General features: G+C 36.2%; 1 protein-coding gene and 3 pseudogenes across 1 annotated transcript; 2 read left to right on the forward strand and 2 right to left on the reverse strand.

Moving 5' to 3' along the window:
* On the reverse strand, positions 1–4174 carry LOC140974984 (probable cyclic nucleotide-gated ion channel 20, chloroplastic; annotated as a pseudogene).
* Positions 4175–9893: 5719 nt separating this feature from the next.
* On the forward strand, positions 9894–12599 carry LOC140975448 (glutamate decarboxylase-like; annotated as a pseudogene).
* A 1052-nt stretch (positions 12600–13651) lies between these two features.
* LOC140974759 (DNA polymerase epsilon subunit B) lies at positions 13652–17891 on the forward strand. The gene is made up of 13 exons (XM_073438240.1): positions 13652–13885; positions 13983–14163; positions 14533–14686; positions 14811–14942; positions 15298–15375; positions 16106–16210; positions 16303–16383; positions 16492–16622; positions 16703–16797; positions 16892–16991; positions 17197–17311; positions 17410–17520; positions 17621–17891. Exons 1-13 carry the CDS (start codon positions 13723–13725, stop codon positions 17759–17761), a joined length of 1587 nt encoding a protein of 528 aa, XP_073294341.1. The 5' UTR covers positions 13652–13722; the 3' UTR covers positions 17762–17891.
* A 2869-nt stretch (positions 17892–20760) lies between these two features.
* Positions 20761–24560, reverse strand: LOC140974985 (uncharacterized; annotated as a pseudogene).
* Between the last annotated feature and the right edge of the window lie 1088 nt (positions 24561–25648).

Raw genomic sequence — 25648 nt, forward strand, 5'->3', positions numbered from 1 at the left:
TCAAGGAGGGAAAAGAGAGCTTAGTGGATTTGAATCCTCCATTTGCAAACTGCAGAACTATTTTGAATACTATCCAACTAAAATTGAAAGTGGTACTACCAGTACCAATCATGTAGAGAACTATAGTATGTGGTTTAGTAACAGCTGTAGGGAGTCCAGATTCTGATTGCGGTCTTGTGCAAAACAAAATAGAATGAAGTCAAATTTGCTGCAGATGTCCTTTTGGGATGATCGTGAAGCACCTTGATTAGTCCTTCAGGTGAGAACATCATGGTATCTTTTTGTGTATTCAATGATTTATCTATGCAGCTTGCATGTGTATACAGATAAAATAAATGTGATAATTAGATAAAACCTTAAAATAATATTAAAATAAAGATTTATTTAATATAAGAGTCAATAAAGTTCAAGCCACAAGTTGGCTCCCTCAAAACCTAATCTAACATATATATGTAAAGTACATAAGCAATACACAGAAGACATAGTACCGGATGCAATTTCACCTTTATTCACAGAAGAACATTCGAGATACCATGTGAATAGTTCTTCTTTACAAACATCTCCTTTAGACAAGGGAACCACATTGTGATCTTGCTCGATACTCTCCATCTTGCCGCGAATTATAAATGTCATTTTATCTACAATACTAGGGGTGTCAATAGGGTCGGGTGGGTCGGGTCAACCCGTGAATTTTTTTTTTCTCTTTTCAACCCGAACCCGAAAATTCCCAACCCGAACACGAACCCGTCTAACCCGACTCAACCCGTCTAACCCGAATTTTTTTTTTATTTTTTTTAAAGAAAATTAATGAAAAAAATTCGGGAAAAAAAATAAATTTTAATTTAAACACATAATAACAAAATTTTTGATTTAAATTTAAAAGTTTAATTGTAGAAAATTAAAAGTATATTTACTAAATCAAATAAAAATTGTTAAAAAAATAAAAAATATACAAAATAAATATTAAATGATGAAAATTTATTATATAAATATACAATAAATTTTGTTCAAACATACAATATATAAATATACCCGACCCGAACCCGAACCCGAAAAACACCAATCCGAACCTGATTTTTTTCGTGTTGGGTCGTGTCGGGTTGACGGGTCGTGTTGCATTTTGCCACCCCTATACAAGACCACCATGGTATAGGATTTTGCTCCTTTTGATATTTGTTTTTATACTTAGACGCTCACATATAGCATCGACAATAGATTTATCCAATAGTTGAAAAATCTGGACCTACATTTGGCACATAATCAAGAAATTCATCAGATAATGCAGAATCTTGAGTACTTATTTGTATCTCAGGTTTCATGCGATTTCTTTATGTGCTACCTTTTAGCGAAAAAAATAATTTCTCAAGGGAACATACTTTCTTGACGAACTTTCAGAGATGATGTCTTATTTCTCTTTGAAGGTCTTCTGGTAGGTTCTCCATTAGCATTTCTTCATTTATCCCACGAGCGGTAGCCCAATTGAAACATTTTGCTTCTTGGACTTGCCTGCATGAAAAAGACACCGCACTCTAATCAACTCGATGCTGCTACTTGTTTCGATAGAAGGTTCACAGAGATGATCATGAATTTAAAAATAAATGGGAAATGAGATGATGAAAGCAATGTAACATGATAAATAAATATGTCACCGTCTTAGCTCTCCTAGCAAGCCGATGGTTCATCAACTCCTCAACATCAACAGAAGTCGCTCAGAAGATCTTACATGCGGCCAAGTGCCTGGAGGAAATCATGCATATTTCCAATCAACAGAGCAAAAATCATGAGTCCCACCTCTAGGATGCTCATGGTGAAAGAAACTTCCCACAAGAAATAACTAAGAACCTGATTCCCAGCCTGGGTACTAATTTGCATTGTTAGCACAATAACATTATAGGGTCAATAGAATAGTCGACTTTTCCAACGATACAAAAATGAAATGTCAAAACTTATCATATGTTTTTACTAAACTGTCAAAAAACAAAATGATTGTATGGCAATACCATGCCTGGAATCCCCAAAACAAAGAGTGCATGTATCTCGTGATCACACTTTGTTCAATGGTTCTGATAAATTCCGTGATCGAAACTGCCTTGCTCGAAACAAGCAATTGGTTGGCATTGCTCTTCCACAGCTGCCATGTCAAATAACTCCTGAAATCCACATAGTCATTTCCATGTCTGCAATCAATGAACTCCATGCACCTTGTCATGTTGGTGTTGCGACAAGCATCTCTAATGCATTGGTTCACTCTCTATTTTGTATTTTAGGCAGAAATCAACGTCTACATTTAAAAAAAAAAACTTGTTTTGCTACAACAACATTCAGACGAAAAAAATTTGAAGAATATGAAGATGACGGAAAAAAAATACAAGTAATGCATGACAAGCCAACATATAAATGAGAAGATTCGTGACAAAGTTTGCCAATGCAGGCTCAAAAACAAATCCAGTAGGAGATTGATCGGTTAGCAAAGGTAAAATTCTGTACACCCTTGGTACATATTGAACAAGTATGACTGCACATAAACGATTTTTTGCGTAATTGTAGGGGTGGGCGTCGATCGGTTCGGTATGGTGTTTCTCTATAATGGTTCGGTTTTTCGGTTTTTGATTTTGAATATATCTGGTCCAAAACCAAACCACTTTATTACGGTTCGGTCTGATTTTTTTTAATACGGTTCGGTTATATAATATTTTGTTAAGAAATAAAATTGTGCATCACTTGATGCTTGATGGATGCAACACATATAAAAAAAAACAATGATAGTAGATGAGTAGAACATATATGATTACAATACACTTATGACTTAACAATATAAGCTTCAATAACAATTTGAAATACAATTTCAAACAATAGCTCTTCAATAAAAAGATACACAGTCATTAAATTCTAATTTTCAGACTTAAAAATGCACATAGATTTTGTATCTCAAATCTCAATACATTTAACAATATGAGCTTCAATAACAATTTGAACTTCCAATTGTCAATATTGGACTTGTCACATGACTAAGGCCCATTTATTAGCCCATTATACAAAAAATCCTATAGTTAAATGTAATCTGGCCGATTCGGTTATTTCAGTTTTCTGGGGATCAAAACCGTAAACCGAACCGAAAAATCGAATTTCTTTAATTTTGAAATCGTAACCGGCCGAAAAACCGATAAAACCGAACCATTTAAACCGAATTTTTCGGTCCGATCGGTTATTTCAGTTTTAACCAAACTATGCCCACCCCTACGTAATTGGCTCCAGATGATCCCATGGAATATGATAAGATCAATAGTATGATGATCTACAGAAAGCAAATAACCCAATATCAAACATGTATGATACATTTGGACCATAAAATAAACTCAAGAAAAAGAACTAGATCATATGCTTATAGTTGTGACATGAATTCATTAAAGACCCTCAACTCAAAAAAATGTTACAAATCAGACAATCAGTGGTAAATACTAAATTTTGGCTACAAGTTTGGCATGTCTCAACGATCACAATATTATGACAAAAAAATAAAAAACTTGTTAGAAAACAAATTCAGCAGAAGAGCAAGGAAAATGGACACTTGCCTGTGGAAGGGGAAGTACAACAAAGAAATCAACTGTAAAATATCCAAAATATAGTTCCCAGGGTCATCAACCAATTCTCCAGCTCCCATAACTCTAGATTCAAGTGCAACATATGCCAACCTAAAATGCAAAATGAAGATGTATCTTCGCTTGTAAAACATGTACATCAAAAGAGATGAGCAAGAGAAATAATTTTGTGAGTCTTCGCATGCTTTTGACAACCAAAAAAATACCCTACAACAAGAGAAATGAAAATATTTTTATCAACCGTAGACAAAAATAACTTAGTTGGTCTAACAATATCAAGTAATAAAATACAAGGCTCCTTAACGATACCGAGTACAGGTACCTGAAGGAGGATATGAATCATGTAAATGAAGTCAGTTAGGCTCCTTAAGACCACAATGGTTGCTGTCATGGCAAATTCAAAACAATGCACTTGTTACCTTGACAAAAGTATTGACACTTTAATTAGTTGTTTATTGTGGTCCTTACAGCACCGTTTACCCCACAATTATTGAATAATTGTAACACGGAATTTGAATGATAACATTACCATTTGATTGCAAGAACTGTTTTATCGTACAAGTAAAAACGCCCATCTAAGTGATATTATTGATCAGATAAGAAAGGATCTAAACATAGAACATAATGTGAAACTACAAAGAAATATATGCTTACGAGTCACTCTATAAGAAGAATAGCTGGCATAAGAACTATACTTTGACATCATAAATGTCGATGTTTCCTGATTGCTTCTAGTGCTTTTTAAGAAATAACTGGCAGTTCAACATGAAACAATATGAAAACTTGAATATGTGAAAATTTAAAGTGCATGAGTAAATGACACAAAGTTTTTATGGATGTTCGGAGATAAAACTGTTAAGTAAGAATTTAATGTGGTGGGACCCATATTAAATTAAATAATAAAAAAACGTATTCCACATCGAAAGATTTTAAAAAACTGAACGAGGGAATTAGTTATAAATAGAGCTCAATTCCTTCAGTTATTGTATCCCAAAATCAAAAGCTTTTCAGCTTTGATAAAAAGAGAGTGCATAGAAAAAAAGAGTGTATTTTTTTCTTGAGTGCGGGAATTCTCTTGTGTGAGTTAGAGAAATTATTTTCTCGGTATACTCAGGTTGGGAGTGTGAGAAATATTGAGTGTATTGGTGTATACACTTGTTGTAATATTTCATCCAGTTATAAAATTTACAGTGCTCCGTGGACGTAGCCTATATTGGATGAACCACGTAAATCTTTGTGTTCTTGTTGGTTATTTTATTCCGCAATTATTGGGTATTATCATCGTGATCGGCATCGCTTCGGTGTAATTCCCCAACAACTTGTATCAGAGCATTGTTGTGAAAATTCTTAAGAATTCTGAGTATGATCTGTGGTTGCAGTTTTGTCTGATCTTCCACATCAGAAAAGATTTTTTAGATTGTGTGCTAAGGCTAGAGAAGTGATGGTCGGAGATGATGGATCGGGACCTGGAATCAACAAGTTCGACGGAACATATTTTTCGTTCTGACGGTTACAGATAAGAGATTATCTGTACAGTAAGAAGCTGCATCAACCTCTATCAGGAAAGAAACCGGAAAAGATGGAGGAGATGATGTCCATTTTGTCGGACATGTACGAAAAGTTATCAGCAAATAATAAAGTACATCTCATGAAGAAGTTATTTAACTTGAAGATGAGAGAAGATGCATCGGTGGCTAAACACATCAATAAATTCAACACGATTGTTTCACAGCTGACATCGGTTGAAATTAAATTTGATGATGAGATTCGAGCACTTATTCTTTTGGCGTCTTACCAGACAATTGGGAACCAATGCAGGCAGCGGTTAGCAACTCTGTTGGAAAAAGACAGCTACAATTCAATGATGTCAGAGATCAAATTCTTGCTGAAGAAGTTCGCAGGATGGATTTTGGTGAAGGAACATCATCACGTTCTGCTCTAAATCTCGAGAATAGAGGAAGGGGCAGGAGTGGCGAAAAGAGTTTTAACCAATGGCATGGTAGGTCCAAGTTAAGAAATGGAAAAGACAAAAGAAATTTTGAAAAGAATGTGAAGTGCTGGAACTGTGGTGAGACTGGTCACTTGAAAAAGAATTTCAGATCAACAAAGAACGACGCTAATGTTGTTACTGAGGAGGTACATGATGCTCTATTACTATACATGGAAAGCCCGGTTGATTCTTGGGTTATGGACTTGGGAGCTTCGTTTCATACCACTGGTAATCGTGATGTATTCGATAATTACATTGCGGGAGATTACGGAAAAGTTTTCCTGGCTGATGGAAAACCTTTGGAAATAATCGGTATGGGTGATATCCGGATGAAGATGACAAATAGATCTGTCTGGAAAATCAACAAAGTAAGGCATGTACCAAAGTTGACACACAATCTGATTTCAGTGGGACAGCTTGACGACGAATGTCATAAGGTGACCTTTGGTGATGGTTCCTGGAAAGTGAAAAATGGAACCATGATTGTTGCTCGAGGAAAGAAAATTGGAACACTTTATATGACTTCCAGTTTGAGAAATAAATTAGCGGCTGTGGATGCTGGAGCTAATTCAAGTCTATGGCATAGTAGGCTTGGGGATAAGAGTGAGAAGGGAATAAAGATGCTTGTTTCAAACGCAAAGCTACCGAAATTAAAGATCGTTGAACACAAGCTGTGTGAAGCTGTATTTTTTAGAAAGCAGAAAAAAGTGAGTTTTTCAAAAGAGGTTAGAGAACCGAAATCAGCGGATTTGGAGCTGGCACATACTGATATATGTGGACCATCTCTTGTGACATCCCTTGGAGATCACTCAAGATATTATAGTACTACTGTTGACGATTCGAGCAGGAAATTTTGGGTTTATTTTGTGTAAATAAAAGGATGTTTATGAGACTTTTAAACAGTGGGAGTTAGTCATAGAAGATGTGATGGATTCACTGTCATCCAATCACATGTGGGAGTTGTCAGAACTTCCTGAAGGTAAAAAGGTTTTACATAGCAAGTGGGAGTACCGGTTAGAACATGACGGTAGCAAGCGGTACAAAGAAATACTTGTTGTAAAAAGGTGAAAAAGAAGTCATTCATTACATTGATATTTTCTCTCTGATGGTAAAGTTAACTACTATCAGGAGTGTACTTGGATTGATGGTAAAAGAAGATTTAAATATGGAACAGTTAGATGTAAAGACGGGGTTTCTTCATGGAAAGCTAGATGAAGAAATGAATCAATCACATTGATTTGAAGTACGAGAGAAAGAGAAAATAGTGTGCAAACTTCAAAAGAGCTTGTATGGCCTCAAACAAGCTCCAAGACAGTGGTACAAGAAGTTTGATGGTGTAATGAATAATGATGATTTTCTGAGGTATCAGGCTGATCACTATTGTTATGTGAAGCTTCATGGTTATTATATCATACTACTGATATATATATAGATGATATGTTGATAGCAGGAGCTTGTCTGGAGGAGATTGATACACTCGAGAAAGAGTTATCAAAGGAATTTGCTTTGAAGGATTTGGATGCTGCAAAACAAATCCTTGGAATGGGGATCCTTAGAGATCGGGTGAATGGAGTCTTGAAGCTTGAGAAGATTCCTGGGAGCAAGAATCCAGCTGATATGCTTACGAAGGCTGTTATCATTGGAAAACTGAAGTTGTGTTTTACTTCAGTTGGTCTCCTAGACTAACAAAGGAGGTATGAGCTGCTGCACTGTTGGTGTGAAGACATGATTGAAATCAAGTCTTCAAGTGGGAGAATTGTTAGGTAAGAATTTAATGTGGTGGGACCCACATTAAATTAAATAATAAAAAAACGTATCTCACATCGAAAGATTTTAAAAAGCTGGACGAGAGAATTAGTTATAATAGAGCTCAATTCCTTCAGTTATTGTATCCAAAATCAAAAGCTTTTCAGCTTTGATAAAAAGAGAGTGCGTAGAAAAAAAAGAGTGTATTTATTTTTCTTGAATGCGGGAATTCTCTTGTGTGAGTTAGAGAAATTATTTTCTCGATATACTCGGGTTAGGAGTGTGAGAAATATTGAGTGTATTGGTGTATACACTTTTTGTAATATTTCTTCCAGTTATAAAAGTTACAGTGCTCCGTGGATGTAGCCTATATTGGGTGAACTACGTAAATCTTTGTGTTCTTGTTGGTTATTTTATTCCGCAATTATTGGGTATTATCATCGTGATCGACATCGCTTCGGTGTAATTCCCCAACAAAAACTCCTATGCCACCCTTTCTTTCACTAAAAAGCTTTGGCTTTACAACGTCTTATAACAACTCGTTTTAGTTAGGATTTATCACACTGCCTAAACTGAAATTTTTAGTAATTACTTTACAAGCTCTGAATGTTTAATAACTACCATTTCAACCGACAACACAACAAATAACAAAGACCAAATGGTCAACTTTGTAATAACTTGACTTTGTTGAGGTAACACCTGTTGATCATTGAAGATCTGATGTGATATGATAAAGGTGGCTTTTGTTGAGCAGTCTGAAATGTAGAAGGTTAAATGTCCTCAATTGATCTGAAAATACGCCGAGTGTAGGATTTTCAATTCAGCGGCTATGAACACTTTTCTTGTTCAAAAATTTGGTAGTCTTTACTTTGAATGGTCTACATATATATAGCTGAAAAACAAATCTGAAAACAAATCAAACTCCAACGGTCAGATTTGTTTTTCAACGATCATTTGTACTGTTTTGCGACAATATAGACAAGTCATTTTCAATCGTCGTATGCATCATTAAATATTCTTCTCGATTTTGCGACTTTAAGTCAATGCTTTTTATTAAATCAGACAGACCGTATACCAACTAGATAACTTTCTGTCACTTTGGGGGTTGGTACGATATTTTGCACTCTTTCTTGTTTCAGCTTTCGTCTGAGAGGCTTGACTTGCAATATCCTCCTTAAAATTCTCAAAACTGTCCGTTTGTAGTGCGGTTGGAATGTGACGGTTTGAACCTTTGCACTTCTTTAAATTTTCGGACTGGTCAGTTTTGTCAGATGATCTCTTAGAACCAGAGTTTAATAAATACATCGGTTTAACTTCTTGACATAACGTCTTGAACTCCCGAACGACTTGAAATTCCTGATTTGATCCAGTGGCCTGAAGAACTTGTTATACAAACAAAATAGCGACTGGATCCTAAAACAGCTCGATGTTGTTTATTTTTTATGCCACCAAAATTTAAGTATAACAGAAATATTGTAACAATTTATATATAAACTAAACTTTTAGGATTAAATTATGTATTATATCACTTAAATATGCAATAAATAGATTTTTTATATTATTAAATTGTTCACAAATGTAATAAGTAATAGAATATGAACTAAAAATCAAATATAATTCTTGTACATCCAAAAACTCATATTAAATCAACAAAAATAACACATTGTTAAAAGTAAAAATTTATAGTAAAAAATAAAAATATCAAACTCACAAAATATATTAAACTACACTATTTATAAAATTTTGTCTACTCAATTGTGTGTTTTCTTCACAAATTGAGAGACATATTTATAAAATTTCTTTGGAAATAAACAAAAAATAAATACATCATTACATATATCATCACACACTAATTTTCAATATTTACAACTCTTATTTTCAACATTCAATAATTTCAACTCTTATTTTCAACACACATAATGTTTTTATGTAAATTTGATTGGATCAGTTTGGTTTGGTTTCTCTTAAAACTTGAACGAAACCAAAATTTCCAGTTTGATTGATTTAAACTCATTCCAACCGCAATTGACTGAAACTCGATCCATTGATTGATCGATGTTGATATGACATTAATCTATTAGATATAATAAAATATATAAAAAATTATAAATTCAATATATAAACGACAAATCAATAGTAAACACAGTGATGAAAAACATTCTCCGAATATTCTTAAACTTTCTCAATGCTCCTTTTGTATTTGAAAGCGCAATTTAGAAAACTCTGAATTTTAATTAAAAATGGTGGTTGATGGACATATGGCGTTATTACATAAATATAAATTAATTAAAAGAGATAATAATTAATAATTAATAATTAAATAATTAAAGCACAAAGAGTGAGACTCGAACAAGACGTGGCATGCGTGGAGCGCAGGGTCTAATAGACACGTTAGGCCCGTTAATAAATGGGCCATTAAAATATATGAAATGGGCCACGCTACCTTTTTGTGGGTCGGGCCCACGTACACGAGGACAGTTTCGACCACCTGCCCCGCACTACGTGTCACCTTTCCACTTCCACGAGAAACGGAGGATCCGCGGATTTGTATGTATACATGCACACACAGCACATGTATTTTCTCCATAGTTCGATTCAATCATCTTCATATTTCTTCAATCTTTTCGAATTTTCGACCACAACCCGCAGTAAATATCCGATAATTACGACCACAGTCGGCGTCCTCTGAGGACTTTCTGGGAAAAAATGGTGGTGACAACAACGATATCGAGCTCGGATGAACACATTCACAGCACCTTTGGTTCGAGATATGCACGCAGTTCTCTCCCCAGGTATGGATATTTTGTTTCTGCTTGTTTTTGGATGCTATACGATACGAGTGACCTGAAGTGTTCGTGGGTTTTGCAGGTTCAAGATGCCGGCGGATTCGATGCCGAAGGATGCGGCGTACCAGATTGTGAACGACGAGTTGTTGCTCGATGGGAACCCTCGTCTGAATCTGGCCTCGTTCGTGACAACGTGGATGGAGGAGGAGTGCGATAAGCTGATTATGGGTTCCATCAATAAGAATTATGTCGACATGGATGAGTACCCTGTCACCACCGAACTTCAGGTCTCTCTATGTTTCTTTTTCTCCAGTCTCTTTGTGTATTTCTTCTGAAATTCCATTCTTTACCAAGTATACTTGATAATTTCCTGGAAAGAACATGTTTTATCTGGTGTTACTAGCAGCACTAATTGTTCTAGTTTCGTGAGGAATGGATTCGATACGGAGATATTTCATTTTTGGTGTCCATGAGTTACATGTTCTTCAATTTTTGGTATTGTTGTAAGTTAATTTACGATATTAATCCAGTTATTTATATATATTTTTTTATTGAAGTGTTAAAATGACAGAGAAAAGAGAGATGTTTCATGGGAAAATGAAATGATCGATAGTTGACCAAAAATTTAGGACAAAAACGTGATTTTCTCTATTCAATACCATCTTGTTTCAGAATTCTGGGTTTTATTTTAAATTCGATTTTGGAACATTCTGAAGAAACTATTTGTGCCTGTTAAGTTGGTGAATGATTTAATTGTGGATTTGGCAGAATCGGTGTGTAAATATGATAGCCCATCTCTTCAATGCACCTGTTGGTGAGAACGAAACAGCAATTGGTGTTGGCACTGTCGGATCATCGGAAGCCATAATGCTTGCAGGCCTTGCTTTTAAAAGGAAATGGCAAGCAAAGAGAAAGGCAGAGGGCAAGCCTTACGATAAGCCAAATATTGTCACCGGGGCTAACGTGCAGGTTTGTTGATCAGTTTCTTCTCTAATTTAGCCTTTGGTGAGCTTCTGTTGATTTCCCACGGCATAAGATTCCGATGCAATTTATGTTTCTTAGGTTTGTTGGGAGAAATTTGCAAGGTACTTTGAGGTAGAACTAAAAGAGGTGAAGCTAAGGGAAGGTTACTATGTAATGGATCCTGCTAAAGCAGTGGAAATGGTGGATGAGAATACTATTTGCGTTGCTGCCATTCTTGGTTCTACTCTGACAGGGGAGTATGAGGATGTCAAGCTCCTCAATGAACTTCTGACAGAAAAGAACAAGGAAACTGGATGGGACACCCCTATTCATGTTGATGCGGCTAGTGGAGGATTTATTGCCCCTTTTCTTCACCCTGAACTGGAATGGGATTTCCGTTTGCCGCTGGTGAAGAGTATCAATGTCAGCGGTCACAAGTATGGGCTCGTTTACGCTGGTATCGGGTGGGTAGTGTGGAGGAGTAAGGAGGACTTGCCAGAGGAGCTTGTCTTCCATATCAACTACCTTGGATCAGACCAACCTACATTCACCTTAAATTTCTCGAAGGGTAATCCCCATTTATTCGATTAAGTTTTTCTTGGCTGTTTACTTAGTATCTATGTATCTCCACCCTTGTGGGATAGTTGTTTACAAAGACAGTGTGCTTGTTTTACACTTGACTAGAAAGTTCTGTGAACTGGTAAAAGTACATATAATTCATGTCGTCTTAAAAAACTGCGGTATTTACCTGCATCATTTAATTTTTCAGGATCTTCCCAGATCATTGCACAGTATTATCAGTTCATAAGACTTGGATTTGAGGTATTTCCTAATTCCTATAACTGCACAAGAAACTGTGAATACTAGTACTTACTTTAGCCGTCAATACTGGGAATGATAATAGCATGGTGTGGGGGCTGTCGATTTATCTCATTTACTGCTACTGTTTTTGTGCTGAAGGGCTATAAAAGCATCATGCAAAATTGCATGGAAAACGCAAGGCTACTTAAATAGGGGCTCGTCAAGACAGGGCAATTCGAGATCATATCGAAAGACGCTGGTGTTCCCTTGGTTGCATTTTCTCTCAAGGACAGCAGCAAGTTCACAGTTTTCCATATAGCCGAGGCCCTTAGGAAATTCGGGTGGATAGTTCCAGCTTACACCATGCCTGCTGATGCCGAGCACGTTGCTGTTCTTCGAGTGGTGATTCGAGAGGACTTCAGCCACAGCTTGGCACAGAGACTGGTCTCCGACTTCGAAAAAGTGATCAAGGAGTTGGATGAGCTGCCGCCTCGCGCCTCCGTCAAAACAGCACATGTAACCGTAGACAAAGCGAATGGACCACAGGTGAAAAAGAACATTTTGGAGAGTCAGAGAGAAATCTGCAGCCATTGGAAGAAGATTGCAGACAAGAAAACTAGTAGTGTCTGCTAAATATATGAATGAGTTCTATATATTTGGAGTGTATATTTTAACGTGTGATTTCCCATTATATAATAATAATAATAATAATAATATGAATATATGATGATTGTACTAGAGTCTATAGTTCTTTTTTCCCCTTTTCCCCCAAAAATTTATATAATCCTCTGTATTTTTCAAATACATTTCTCTTAAAAAATTGTAAATTCATGCAATATTATTGATATGATATATGCTATGTCTTCACGGTAAATAATAAGTCTTCTGTGAGATAGTCTCACATATCTATTTTTGTGAGAGGTGTCAACCGGATTCGTATTTAAAATGAAAATTAATATTTTTAGCATATAATGTAATACTTTTTTCATGAATCGGTTCGAGTTGGAGATCCGTCAAACAAAACTGACACGTGACACTATATCACAAAAGTTTTTTTTTTTTGCACGCTAAATTAACGCAACTAAATATTCATAGAAAGGGTGTACATCAACGTGCTTCCACTTCCGGTTCCATATCATCGATTTTCGATACTACATTAATTTTATATGGTATGTTATCAAATTATCATTTTTCGGTACCACATTAATATTAATGCGAAATGACTAAAAGAGAGAACATAGAACATCTTTGTTGAATTATTGGATTGAATCTGAAGTTAGAAAATTAAAAATAAAATATTCAAGTCATTCGATCAAAATTGTAGAAATCTATACTATCTATACTATATTATTAAGGAAGAGACCTTTAGAGGTGTTAAAAAATTAATGCAAATCACATGTAGTTTAATGGATAAAGCATTTGTTTCTTAGCTATGAGGTTGTAGGTTCAATTCTTATTTTGATTTTTTTTATTCTTTTTTTTCTATTTCATATAGCAAAATTACAGTGTTGTCACTCACTATTTCTTATAATTATATTTTGATCCTCATTTAAATATAAATAAATAAATTATAAAAAATATCATACAAGATCCTGCGTCGGTGTACTAGTTAGAAATAAAATCCATTGGGATAAAATTCAAGAAGAAACGGAGTAAGCCCATCTGAGTTGTCGGGCCATAGCCCAAAGAAAGTAATAATACAGAAAGCCCATTAAATCCGCCCAAGCTAAAACCCCTTCATTTCCCGCCAACTCCATTCTCAGAAACAGAACTCCACAGATCGACAAATCCCGCCATTGTTTGATTTGGAAGAAACCACAGAGTTCGTAGAAGCAAAATGAACAGCGTAATGAGAAACAAATTGCAGAGGAAATTCAAGATGAGAGGTTATACCATCAAATTCGAAGCTTTATCCGAGTTTCAGCGTTTCCTAAGCCACTTCCCCGGTGCCGAAGACGAAGCACTCGATATCCTCCTTGAAGAGATTCACCACCGCCCCCGTAACAAATCAAATCTTTCGAATTTTGTAATTTTATCTTCTTTTTTTTTGTAGTTTTATGTCATGGAGTAATATTGTGACGATTGTTTTTGGTTTAGTGAAATCTTCGATACTGGATAAGGAGCCTGTGCAAAAAGTAGTGAGTCTATTGCTGGAAGCGGATGCTGCGGAGGGTCTGACGGGTAGTGGTTGTGAATCAGCTGCACATACTTTGGGTATCATCGATGCGTTTGATTTCCCGAAATTTCGATATGACCCAATCAAGAAATTATTTCACCAGTACGTGGAGCTAATCTTGAATGAATCCAGTAGTGTTGTTTTGATTGTGGTTTATAGCAAAGTTTCCTTAAAGCGAGAAGCTTTATGTAGGAGCTACTGATAGCATATGGTATTCTCAGGAAATGTGTTGGCTTTGTTCGTTCAAGTGAGAGTTCCGTTGTTTAGCATGAGGATTAGGTTATCTAATGGCCTGTTTTCTTGAAATAAGACCTGCAAGGGTGTGAAGAGACTTTGGAACATAATAAATACTGTGCTAACATTGGCATTTTTGTTTTATTTTATTTGTTAATTCATGTAACAACTCGCTGTTGTGGCTTGCATATTTTTGGTTATTATTGTAAATTGGCATTTTTTTTCCATTTCGTGTAGATATAGAGGGAAGCCTCCAATTCATGGTGATGCTTCAGCAAAGGCCACATTGTATAAGGATCGATTTCTCTTGCTGTTCCAGAAGCTTTCTCGTGACCCCCATTTTTCCACTCCTGTTTTTGATAGCGGTATTTCTGATTATGGTAGCTGCCAGGTGCTTATTTTCTCCCACCACCAGTCTGCAAAATCACATATTTGTTTACTATACTATGAACAAACATTATTGTTGATGACAGCGAGCTATATCCATTTTTACTAAAAATTGTCTTCCCTTTCAGATGTCTACGATTCAGTCTCTGGTTGGGCAGACAGGAAAGAAATGGGTGATGGGTTTGATATCACAACTTGAGGATGGTCATTTCTACTTGGAAGACTTAACTGCTGCTGTGGAAGTTGATTTATCTGATGCAATATCCTTTGCTATCACGGACCACCATGCATCTTAAATCTGTGCTCCATGTTTTAATGTGCCTATAATTTGATATCAGGACTTACCACATTCTAATTCTACCATATTCGATTAATTTTCTGATTTTTATTGACTCCACACACTGTTTCACATAACCATCCCTATCTCATTCTTAAATTCCTGAAACAAATTTAGCGCATGCTAAACTGAATAATTAAGAAAAATACCATAGTCATTGTTTAACTGTGCATAATGTTTTGAGAATCCTTATGTCACGTGATGTGATTGGGTGAAGTGTTGCTTTCACATTTAACATATAAAACATGATTTCTTTCACTTTCTTTAATATGAACCACAGAATAACAACAGGGTTCTTTTCAGAAAACACAATAGTCTTAGCAGAAGGTGAGATGCTCTTGGATGGTATCTTCAAGGTTGGTTCTTGTTCTCTTTTTAGACGATTCGACTTGACAAGGACTGTAAAGTAGAACTTGGAACTTTATAGTTCGTGTTGATGGTTGTGTACAATGTGAGTGCTGAAGTAGGACTGTAATGAGAATGTAATGCTAGGTAATTGTCGATATGCATGATCCCTGTGCCTGGAAATAAAGATACTTCTACTGGCCTTATCGATTGTTAAATTTCTTTAGAGCTATAACTGTATCTTAGGCCATTCTATTTCTCATCCATCTATTCATATTTTTCTTGTCAAATAGGTTTTTCGATGTTGGCGAGAGTGTTTTCTACTCAATTTGGTCATACTTGTGTTGCCAATTTTTTTCAACTGCAAGCTATGCTGCGGACATTCCCCCAGAGCAGGGGATTTCGCTGTTAGAAAATGGGGGATTTGATACGAGTTTGAGTCATTATATTGTCTTTTAAGATTTTATTGGTGTAGGGAGTAATTATGAGATTCTGTATCTGAAATAGTGGCCAGTGACTCCTTTGTCAGATCTTAAACATAGGTGAACAGTGAGAACATAAGAATATAGGAGAGGTTAAGAAATATGGACTGAGATTTGTTCTGAGCCGTGAGCTACAAACACATATGATCCTTACCCTAAACTTGGGGCGTTGAATTCAAACAAAAATTTCCTTGTTGAATATTTGATTTAAAGTCTTGTTCAAATGAGCATAATTTACCGTTTGCAAATTTTTGTGCAGGTAAAAACTTGTGGGTTTCCTCCACTAGAAGACAGAGAAATGTCAGTTACAATGTTTTCAGGAATTAATTTTTTTGGTGCTGGTTCACTTACAAAAGAAGAAACTGTATCCTTCCACTCTTTTCTCTGCTGATTGAAAAATCATTTTGCTTCTCATGTTTACAAAATGGTCGATCACATCCCTAACTCATGCTACAGATAAGGCTGGCAGAGCTGGAAAAGGAGGCTGTGAATGACATGTTCGTTATACTTTCCGATGTTTGGCTGGACAATGAGGATGTAATCTTCTCTGACTGTTTTCTCTGACTATTTTTTTTTACTTTGTTAAATCCCTTTCTATTTGTTAATGTAATTACTAATTGCTTCATTGTCTTATCATTGGAGAAGACCATGGAAAATCTTAAGACCATCTTCGGCGGTTATGAAAATGAGCATGTTGTCCCATCGCTGTTTGTGTTCATGGGAAACTTCTGTTCTCGTCCATGTAACCTTTCTTTTAATTCATATTCAAGCCTCAGGTGAGGAACTCTCTTTTATATCCTAATTGTTGTTACAGTTAGTGGAGTACGTGAGAGTAATAAAAGATGGACATTTGCAGATCACAGTTCGGGAAGCTAGGAAAAATGATCGCAGACCATCAACGTTTAAAAGAACACAGTGGATTTCTTTTTATTCCTGGTCCTGATGATGTAGGTGGGTTGACTAATTAAATTAGGATTTTTCATGAAATGATTGCATACATATATGCATCATATCTGTAAGAAACACCTACTCTGCTGATTTTCAGGACCTTCTAATGTTCTGCCCAGATGTTCACTGCCTAAGTACATAACCGAGGAGCTTCAGAACTACATTCCAAACGCTGCATTCTTGAGTAATCCTTGCAGGTTTTTATCCGATTACTTCCCAATATAACTTAGAAGTTTAAGTCAAATTTGAGTAGGGCTTTCCACGTCATTTGATTATTGTTATTGCAATCTGAATTCTTCCTGCCAAATCACATGATTACTGGGATACTCTCATGCTTTACGTCTCAGTTTCTTTTTCTTGTTTTTCACAAACTGAGAATCAGGACTTTTTTGTTGAAACCAGGATCAAATTTTACACGCAAGAGATTGTCTTTTTTCGTCAAGATATGCTTTATAGAATGCGCAGATCATGTCTGATGCCACCCTCAAATGAAGAAACGAGTGATCCTTTTGAGCATGTCAGTCTGTTAACATTCATAACCCATTTTGGATGATGGTTCATCATTCATGTAATCCTAGAATATCAATTTACTGATCATTGTGTATTTTTCTGCAGCTTGTCGCTACCATTACACACCAAAGCCATCTCTGTCCTCTGCCTTTGAGCATACAGCCGATTATTTGGAATTTCGATCACTGTCTTCACCTCTACCCAACTCCACATACAGTAATATGCTTTTGTTGATAAATATATATAACGTTGAAAATGTAAACTGATCTATATCTGTTGAAGGTCGCGTTTTGTTTTGTTTTGTTTTGTTGAACAGATAGTATTGGGAGATAGAAGTGAGCAAAAAGCATTCAATTACACAGGAATTACATGCTTTAATCCTGGTTCCTTCTCAAACGATAACACTTTTGCGGCTTATCGACCTTGCTCTCGAGAGGTTGAATTATCTGCGCTCTGACTGCAATAATGGAAGATCCGGTCCGAAGTTCTGGATTTCACTCAATTGATGATATTCTGGTGTGCTTGCCTTGGGTTGGATTTTTTGTTGTACAGTTTAAAAATTTTGAACCTTTAATGTTAAAAAGCTCTTTTTTTTTACTCACTATTATTCAAATTCAATTTTCTTTTGGTCTCTCTCCATTTAATCCACAGCAAATAATTTCACCAAGAACACACATACATACAGCCATGAAGAGACATTACCCACCTCATAACTTTACATGGCAACTCAACATTTGGTGAGATGCAATATATAATTAGCCATTCGTATATAGTTGGAGTATTATATTGTTTAAATATAAAATAAAAAAATTAAAAGACAAGAAACAAAACTTATTAAAGCCAACATGAGTATGATTACGATCAATTCAGTCATAAGCTTTATTTGATTTAAGTAGCATTGCATGTTTAGAAAAAAGTTGTTTAAGAAACAATTATTTCAAATATAAGTAATAATTTTTAGTTTTATTATATGTAATAGACATGTATGTACTGATGTACATGACCCTACTTTATGCTAGTTTATTTAAAATGACATGACAATCTCATGACAAGTTGTGTCTCATTCAGTGTCAGTTATATGGTGGTTTCTGGGGCTACTCTTTTTTTTTTTTTTTTTTGATCAACTCCATTCAAGAATAAGATAATATCACTACGAAGAATATCTTTTTTATTCCAAAAAAAAAACCCTGAAAAAATTAATATTCAAACACACAAAAAGTGAAATAATATTACAGTGTCCGCACATAACCACAATACAGTCGATATACAAGAGTATATTACCCTAGACTTCTCATTTTAAATTGTCCTATTCCAGCAAAACAAGTGATCTTGATTTACAGTTATTCATGGCACAATTCATTCACCGGGGCTCAGATCGAACTGACTTGAACAACAATCACTCAAAAGTGGGATGATCCTGAGCTCGACTCAACAGAGGCCAGACGTTGAAACTTGAAAAGCTCCGCATCCATATCATCTTCCAATAAAATCTCACATATCTGTCCGCAAATTGTCCCTGAAAAGCTACACATCAATATCATCTCCCAATAAAATCTCATATGTAGCTGTCCTCAAGTTGAGTTCCTTGTCCCGCATGACTTCTTGGAGATCGGATAGATCTTTAACCATCAATGCGGAATCAAGTTTGAGGAATCCATCGAGCCACAGCCTTTTAGACCTGGAAAGATAAAAGAAAGGACAGTTGGGTCGGCGATGTCATATAAAAATTAGGATGGAGAGACATGACGAAAATAAACAATGTTTCATGCTTTCTGCCAAGCCCTATAGTTCATCTTTAATTTTATTCATTTCTTATTTTTTTGTGAGAACGCTCTTTGTTTATCTTTGGTAAAGCAAGCATCATTAGCACAAGGGAAGGTTTTCTCGTTACTATGTAAAAGAATATTGGATACACACTTCATTGTAAAAATCATTTGGGGATAAAAAAAATTTACTTAAATTTGAGGATAGATTCAGTATATTATTGTATACAACTTCCAGATTATTTTGAAAAATTATGTATTTTTTCCAAGTATAACTGTATAAGGATGACAACTTTAAATCACAGAAATTTATGTTCAATAGTGTGTAAGTATATGCACCAAGTAATGTCAAAGAAATGATACCAGGGACAAGCGTGATTTGCACGGAAGAAAACTCTTTTAGCTGCAGCAAAGTTGCATGCTATGTTCATCTCATATTCCAGACAACACCACCAGAGAATCACCAAAATCTGCAATTTGCTATCCTCTAGTGCCCTTTCAAAAAGTCCACATATTCTGAATTTGGAGCCCCCTGCACTCATCTCAAATGACAACAAATGGAGCCATGTGATCACGGATGGTTTTCTGCGACAACAAGAAAAAGAGCAAGCAAATTAAAGAATTTGTTAGTCTTGCGTTATTAACATCACCTAATCAAAATAAGAAAAAGGATAAAAAATTTACTTGTGAAGGTAATACGTCCAAAGTCCATCGCCGTTTATTGGGTGAAGTATAAGATTGTTGATTTCAACCAAAGCTTTGTGTAGAGGGGGTTAAAGGGATAAATTTTTTAACCCTTTCATGATAGCTTCCCATACTTTCGAAGTCTTAAGTTCCACATGATTTCTACAAAGCATCCTCACATAGTAGTTCATCAAAAGTTCTTGTTGCCGACTTTGCCGTCTGCTCTCTGCATTATAAATTTATAGTAAGTCATTTTGTTGAGGAAACAACCAATAATTGGAACGATACACATACAGACAAGATGAAACACTAGATTGAACAGTAAAACCAATAGTAAGGCATGAAACTGCGTTTCTACCTGGTGAAATAAGAAAAATAAATAAAAAAATTATCACCTTCTATAATAGTAAGAACTACCGTAGATAATAACAAAAGCTAACTTTTCACATGCCTACAGCATTGTCAATTAACTGTCCCAAGTCAATAGACACAGAGGGATAGTAAATCATCTATTATAATCTAAGATAAATACTCATTTACATGACTAAAATACAATAACTAGCGCAAGAAGATGCTTAAATAGACTCGATTTTGGTGGATGAGGTATAATGGTTATGGTCACTGCCCTAAATCATTGTTCAGGCTAGTATATTATTAGTTCCATGGCCATATTTTCTTCTGGGAAATATAGAAATTTGCAAGGGAACAAAAAACTCATGAAGTAAAACTTATTGGATATGGTTTGTGATTTCTTTTCGCTTTTGTGAACCAGTCAAACAATTAGTTCAGTCATTTTAAACAATTAGTAAATCATAGTTCAGGTTAGTATATTATTAGTTCCATGGCCATATTTCTATTTCCAGCGACACAATAAATAAAGCTCATCTTCAAAAAAACACAGCGACAGTCATGGACATCTATCCATTTCAATTGATGTCAAAACAATTCAGAACTTTTTTTCATGTGCGAAAAATACACGATGAAGCCAAGATAATTTTTTGTTGAAGTTCTAGCAGACGGAAGAAATTTTTTGTTGAAGTTCTAGCAGAGGGAAGAAAATGTTAATCATCAAAATGAGAACCCGCCTATGTTGCTTGATATAAGAACCACCTAAGGCTTGGATTGCGCCTGTTTAAATCTTCCTCATCTCAGAAACCTTGAATCTGGAGAATTCACCCTGAACAACCCTAAAAAATTCTCTCCACAGCTTGTAACTCCCTGAATTGGATGCTAGTACCCTTTCCCATCTCCTAATTAAAACACCAGAGCTATCTCTAGTTTGACAAGTATTCAAAAGAGCAAGCAACAAATTTTCACTATCAGGGTTAAACTCAGTTGCTTTCTCCAAAATGATGATCTTCTCTAGAGTCTGTAAATGGGCACCTTTATGAGGCTGCATTCTAGAAACTATATCTTGAAATTCCGCAAATGCCAACCAAACACTCTCATCCTGTGGGTGTTCCCTTGTCATAGCATTGAACTCCTTTGTTTTTAGCAGAACCTCATCTTCCCAAGACTCTTCAACGACTGTTACATTTAAAACCAGTGCACTACCTGAATCTTCATCTGATGATAAGGGAATAAAATCAGTAACCATATTCCCTATAGGCTTGGTAGGAACAAGAATTCTTGCTCGTTTCAGGTTCTTATGACTTCGACAGCAGCATACCTCGACCAATAGCGAACCCCAGATTTAAGCTTTGTATCTAACCAATCAATGTCCTCATCCCCATCCATACTTCCAACTCTAGTAAACCGTTGAAAATTGAGGCTCTCAGAAACTCCCTTAGATCTATAAAGTTTGTAATGTGCAACATCCTTTCTGCATTTTATCAAATAAATGTAATTTCAAAATAGCACACAATAGCACATTGCTGTAAAACAAAATTTTTCGCTCCTTTCACACAAGAATCTCCATTTGGTGCTGGCCAAATAGATGATGCAGCAGTAAATAATTTATACCAAAGGAAAAAAAAGCCCGACACTAACTTACCTAAGATCTTTCCACATGACCGGAAAAAATAGAAACCTGAACCAAGTGTCATTAGTGTACGGGACGGATTTCTTGTGTGCTGTATGGGATACAACATATTTCAAATGAACGCAAATCACCACATAATACATACAATTCGAAAGGTTTGCATCATAATTAATCAAATATGAGATTGAAATTGTAGAGTTGAAATTAAGACATCCATTTCGTAGACAAGGAAGATAAAGCGGATAAAAAGAACAAACTGCAAACTTAACGTCAAGTGAAAAAACCCTTTACAATGCACGAAGCATTAGAAAATCAGAAAAAGTATTAACTTACCTATAAACTGAACCAAAAGCCAAATTATCGCGATCCCCCTAGAATCAAAGAAATACTCTCTCTCGCCAGGCGTAGTAGCAGAAGAAGCCCATTTTTGAACACCCGGTTTTCTCGAAGAATAGAGAGCAGCTGGATAATCATATGCAGATGAACGAGCCTGACTGGATGCCTCCCTCCTCTTTTTCTTCTTCTTCCTTTTATTCCGGCCTTCACCGCAGACGCACCTTCATCAGAAGCCGAGGAAACCACCATCTCGTACTAATCCCACCGTTTATTGTCGTCAATTTCTTCAGATACTGGTTCTTCATCGTCGAGTGCATGGTATCACGACCGTCCTCTTAATTAATATTTATTCATTAAACAATCAGGATTAAACGATGGAAACAAGGAAAATGAGTTTAAAACGTTCATTTGGGTCTACAGAAATTTCGGCATGAACTCCTCGTAAGTAGGATATCCCAAAATTTTTAAAACACAACAACATATATACGCTCGAAAATAACATCAGNTAGCATCGGGAATGCGAGTATCTAAGTCGCTCGTCCCTAGCTGTCATCTGGGAATGTGGCTAATCCTAACCCACTCGTCCCTCTGATGACTCAATATATCTCAACAGAATCAACATAAATCGCCGTCAAAGGAGTCAAGCTCAATATGTTATGCCAATACAATTTAATGCATGAATGCAACAGAATAAACATTCAAGGCATAAAATAGCAAATAACATTCACCGAATATTCTTACACGCCAATATAAGCCNAAAACAACCACAACATAAAAAGAAAACAGGGGTCAGACCCCAGTACANCCACAGTAATTTCTTAAGGACTATCGAACGAACTCGTCCAACGATAGAACCTACAATATAAATTCACTATACACTTCAATACAATGCATACCAAACGACTAAACCAAAATAAATCGGCTCGGTTAAAATTCGAAATCCGGGCAGCCTATTACCCCTTAATAATCTGAAATTTCAAGCTAATACCTCCAGAAACGAAGCCTAAACACACAATAGTAATCTCGCGAAGTTGGCTCGCCGGAAACGTCGCCGGAAACACTGTTCACGATCTGAAAAACGAGCTGGAAATTAGGGGAAAAGCTTAATTTTCCACTACACAAACTACTCCACCAAAACACAACTAAGAATTGAAGCCAACAATCTTACCTAGAACCGAATCGAAGCTCACGCACAGTGCTGGAAAACAGGACTGATCGAGCTCTTAACCTTCCGATTCATGGCAGGAAAGAAGCTAATAGACTGGAGGAAGAAAAGTGCTAACCTACTGCAAAAAAAATCTGGCCGTTGGGACGTTGCACGATTGCTGCAGAATGAAGAAGAAAGGCGACAGTGCAAGGCAGGGGAAGAGCTTCTGGATTGATCGATATGATTTTCTTCTATCAATTGAGTTTAATAAATAAAATGAGAAATGGGCCGGGCCTATAGTTATTGGGCCTCACATTCTTCCCCACTAATAAAAGATTTCGTCCTCGAAATCTAACAAATACAACACTGATATCCACAACATTACGACTGATAATACATAGGAAATTCAGAATACATCGCGTAATTCATTACATTATCAAATAAATGAGGCCATTCTTGTCGCATCTTTGCCTCTAATTCCCATGTAGATTCTTCTCTTCCATGCTTACTCCATTGCACCAAAACTAGTGGAATCATCTTGCTCCTGAGCTGTCTTTCCTTGCGGTCCAAAATTTGCACTGGATGTTCAACATAGCTAAGGGAACTGTCCAACTCCACATCCTCAATATTCAAGATATGAGACGGATCTGGCTCATATTTCCGCAACATAGATACATGAATGCGCCAATGTTTTTCAGGGGAGTCCATCATACAATAAAAGAAATTGATCTTATTGAGAAATCGATGTCTTACTCCAGAACTTTAAGGGAACAATAGCCTGACAAACGGTTCAGTCCGATTTTGGTGCCACATTATGTATCAAAGACAAACTCTGCGGCAAGTCTAAACGATAAGCCATCGTCCCAATCCTCTCAACAACCATATACGGACCAATATAACGCGGAGCTAACTTCCCTTAATGTCCAAATCTCATAGTACCCCGGAATGGTGATACTTTCAAGAAAACATAATCGCCCACTTGGAACTCTAAAGGTCTACGCCTTTTATTTGCATAACTGTCTTGACGATCCTGGGCTGCTTTCATCTTTTTCCTGATCAATTCAACTTTATCTTTCATCTCTTGAATAAATTCTGGTTTTGACATATGTCTTTTTCCTACATCTTCCCAACATATCGGCGATATGCACTTTCTTCCATACAAAGCTTCAAATGGTGACATACCGATTGTTGCCTGAAAACTATTATTGTAAGAGAATTCCACCAAAGATAATGATTCTTGCCAACCACCTTTGAAATCCATCACTACTGCTCGTAACATATCATCTAGAGTTTGGATGGTTCTTTCTGACTGACCATCTGTCTGTGGGTGATAGGCTGTGCTCATAGCCAACTTTGAGCCCAAAGCTGATTGCAAACTTCCCCAAAACTTCGAAGAAAACCTTGGATCACGATCAGATACTATGGTTACTGGCACACCATGCAATCTCACTATATGATCTATGTACAGTTTCGCCATTTTCATATAAGTACATGTACGATCATACGGAATAAAATGAGCGGATTTAGAAAATCTGTCAACAATAACCCAAATCGCATCACAACCACGATTAGAACGAGGTAGATGTGTCACAAAATCCATAGCAATATGCTCCCAATTCCACTGCAGAACTTCAAGACTATGTAACATTCCGCCAGGTCTCATTCTTTTGGCTTTAACTTGTTGACACGTTAAACATTTAGCCACAAAATGAGAAATATCTTTCTTCATACCTTCCCACTAATAATGAGCTCTTAAGGTATGATACATCTTTTGAATTCCTGGATGAATACTGTGTCGACTACAATGTGCTTCCCGTAGTATAGCTTCTTTCAGATCTATCAAATTAGGAACCACAAGTCTACTATTAAAGCGCAGACTACCATCTGAGGCAACACTAAACTTTTCTGTTTGACCTGTTCGAGACAATTCTTTTAATCTATGAATGTGCGGATCGGCCTTCTGTGCTGCTGGATAAAATCTGTGGCTCAACTTGAATAGATGATACTACAAAGTAGTCTCCACTGATCTGATAAGTCCATCCTGAAGTTTCCAAGTGCTCATGAACTTTAGAGATAGTCAAAGATGTCAGCATATCATTCTGAACTTTCCTACTGAGAGCATCTACAACAAGATTCATTCGACCTGGTTGATAATGAATCTCACAATCAAAGTCTTTAAGCAACTCCATCCATCGACGTTGTCTCATGTTCAAGTCAGGCTGTGAGAAAAGATATTTAAGACTCTTGTGATCCGAATAAATCACAAACTGTTCACCGTACAGATAATGACGCCATAACTTCAATGCAAACACAATGGCAGCCAACTCTAAGTCATGAACTGGATATCGGGTCTCATGCGGTTTCTACTGACTAGAAGCATATGCAATCACTCGCCCATTTTGCATTAAAACACAAGCAAGTCCATTTAGAGAT

The sequence above is a fragment of the Primulina huaijiensis genome, chromosome 4, assembly GCF_012295235.1.
Source record: "Primulina huaijiensis isolate GDHJ02 chromosome 4, ASM1229523v2, whole genome shotgun sequence".
Taxonomy (NCBI): Eukaryota; Viridiplantae; Streptophyta; class Magnoliopsida; order Lamiales; family Gesneriaceae; genus Primulina; species Primulina huaijiensis.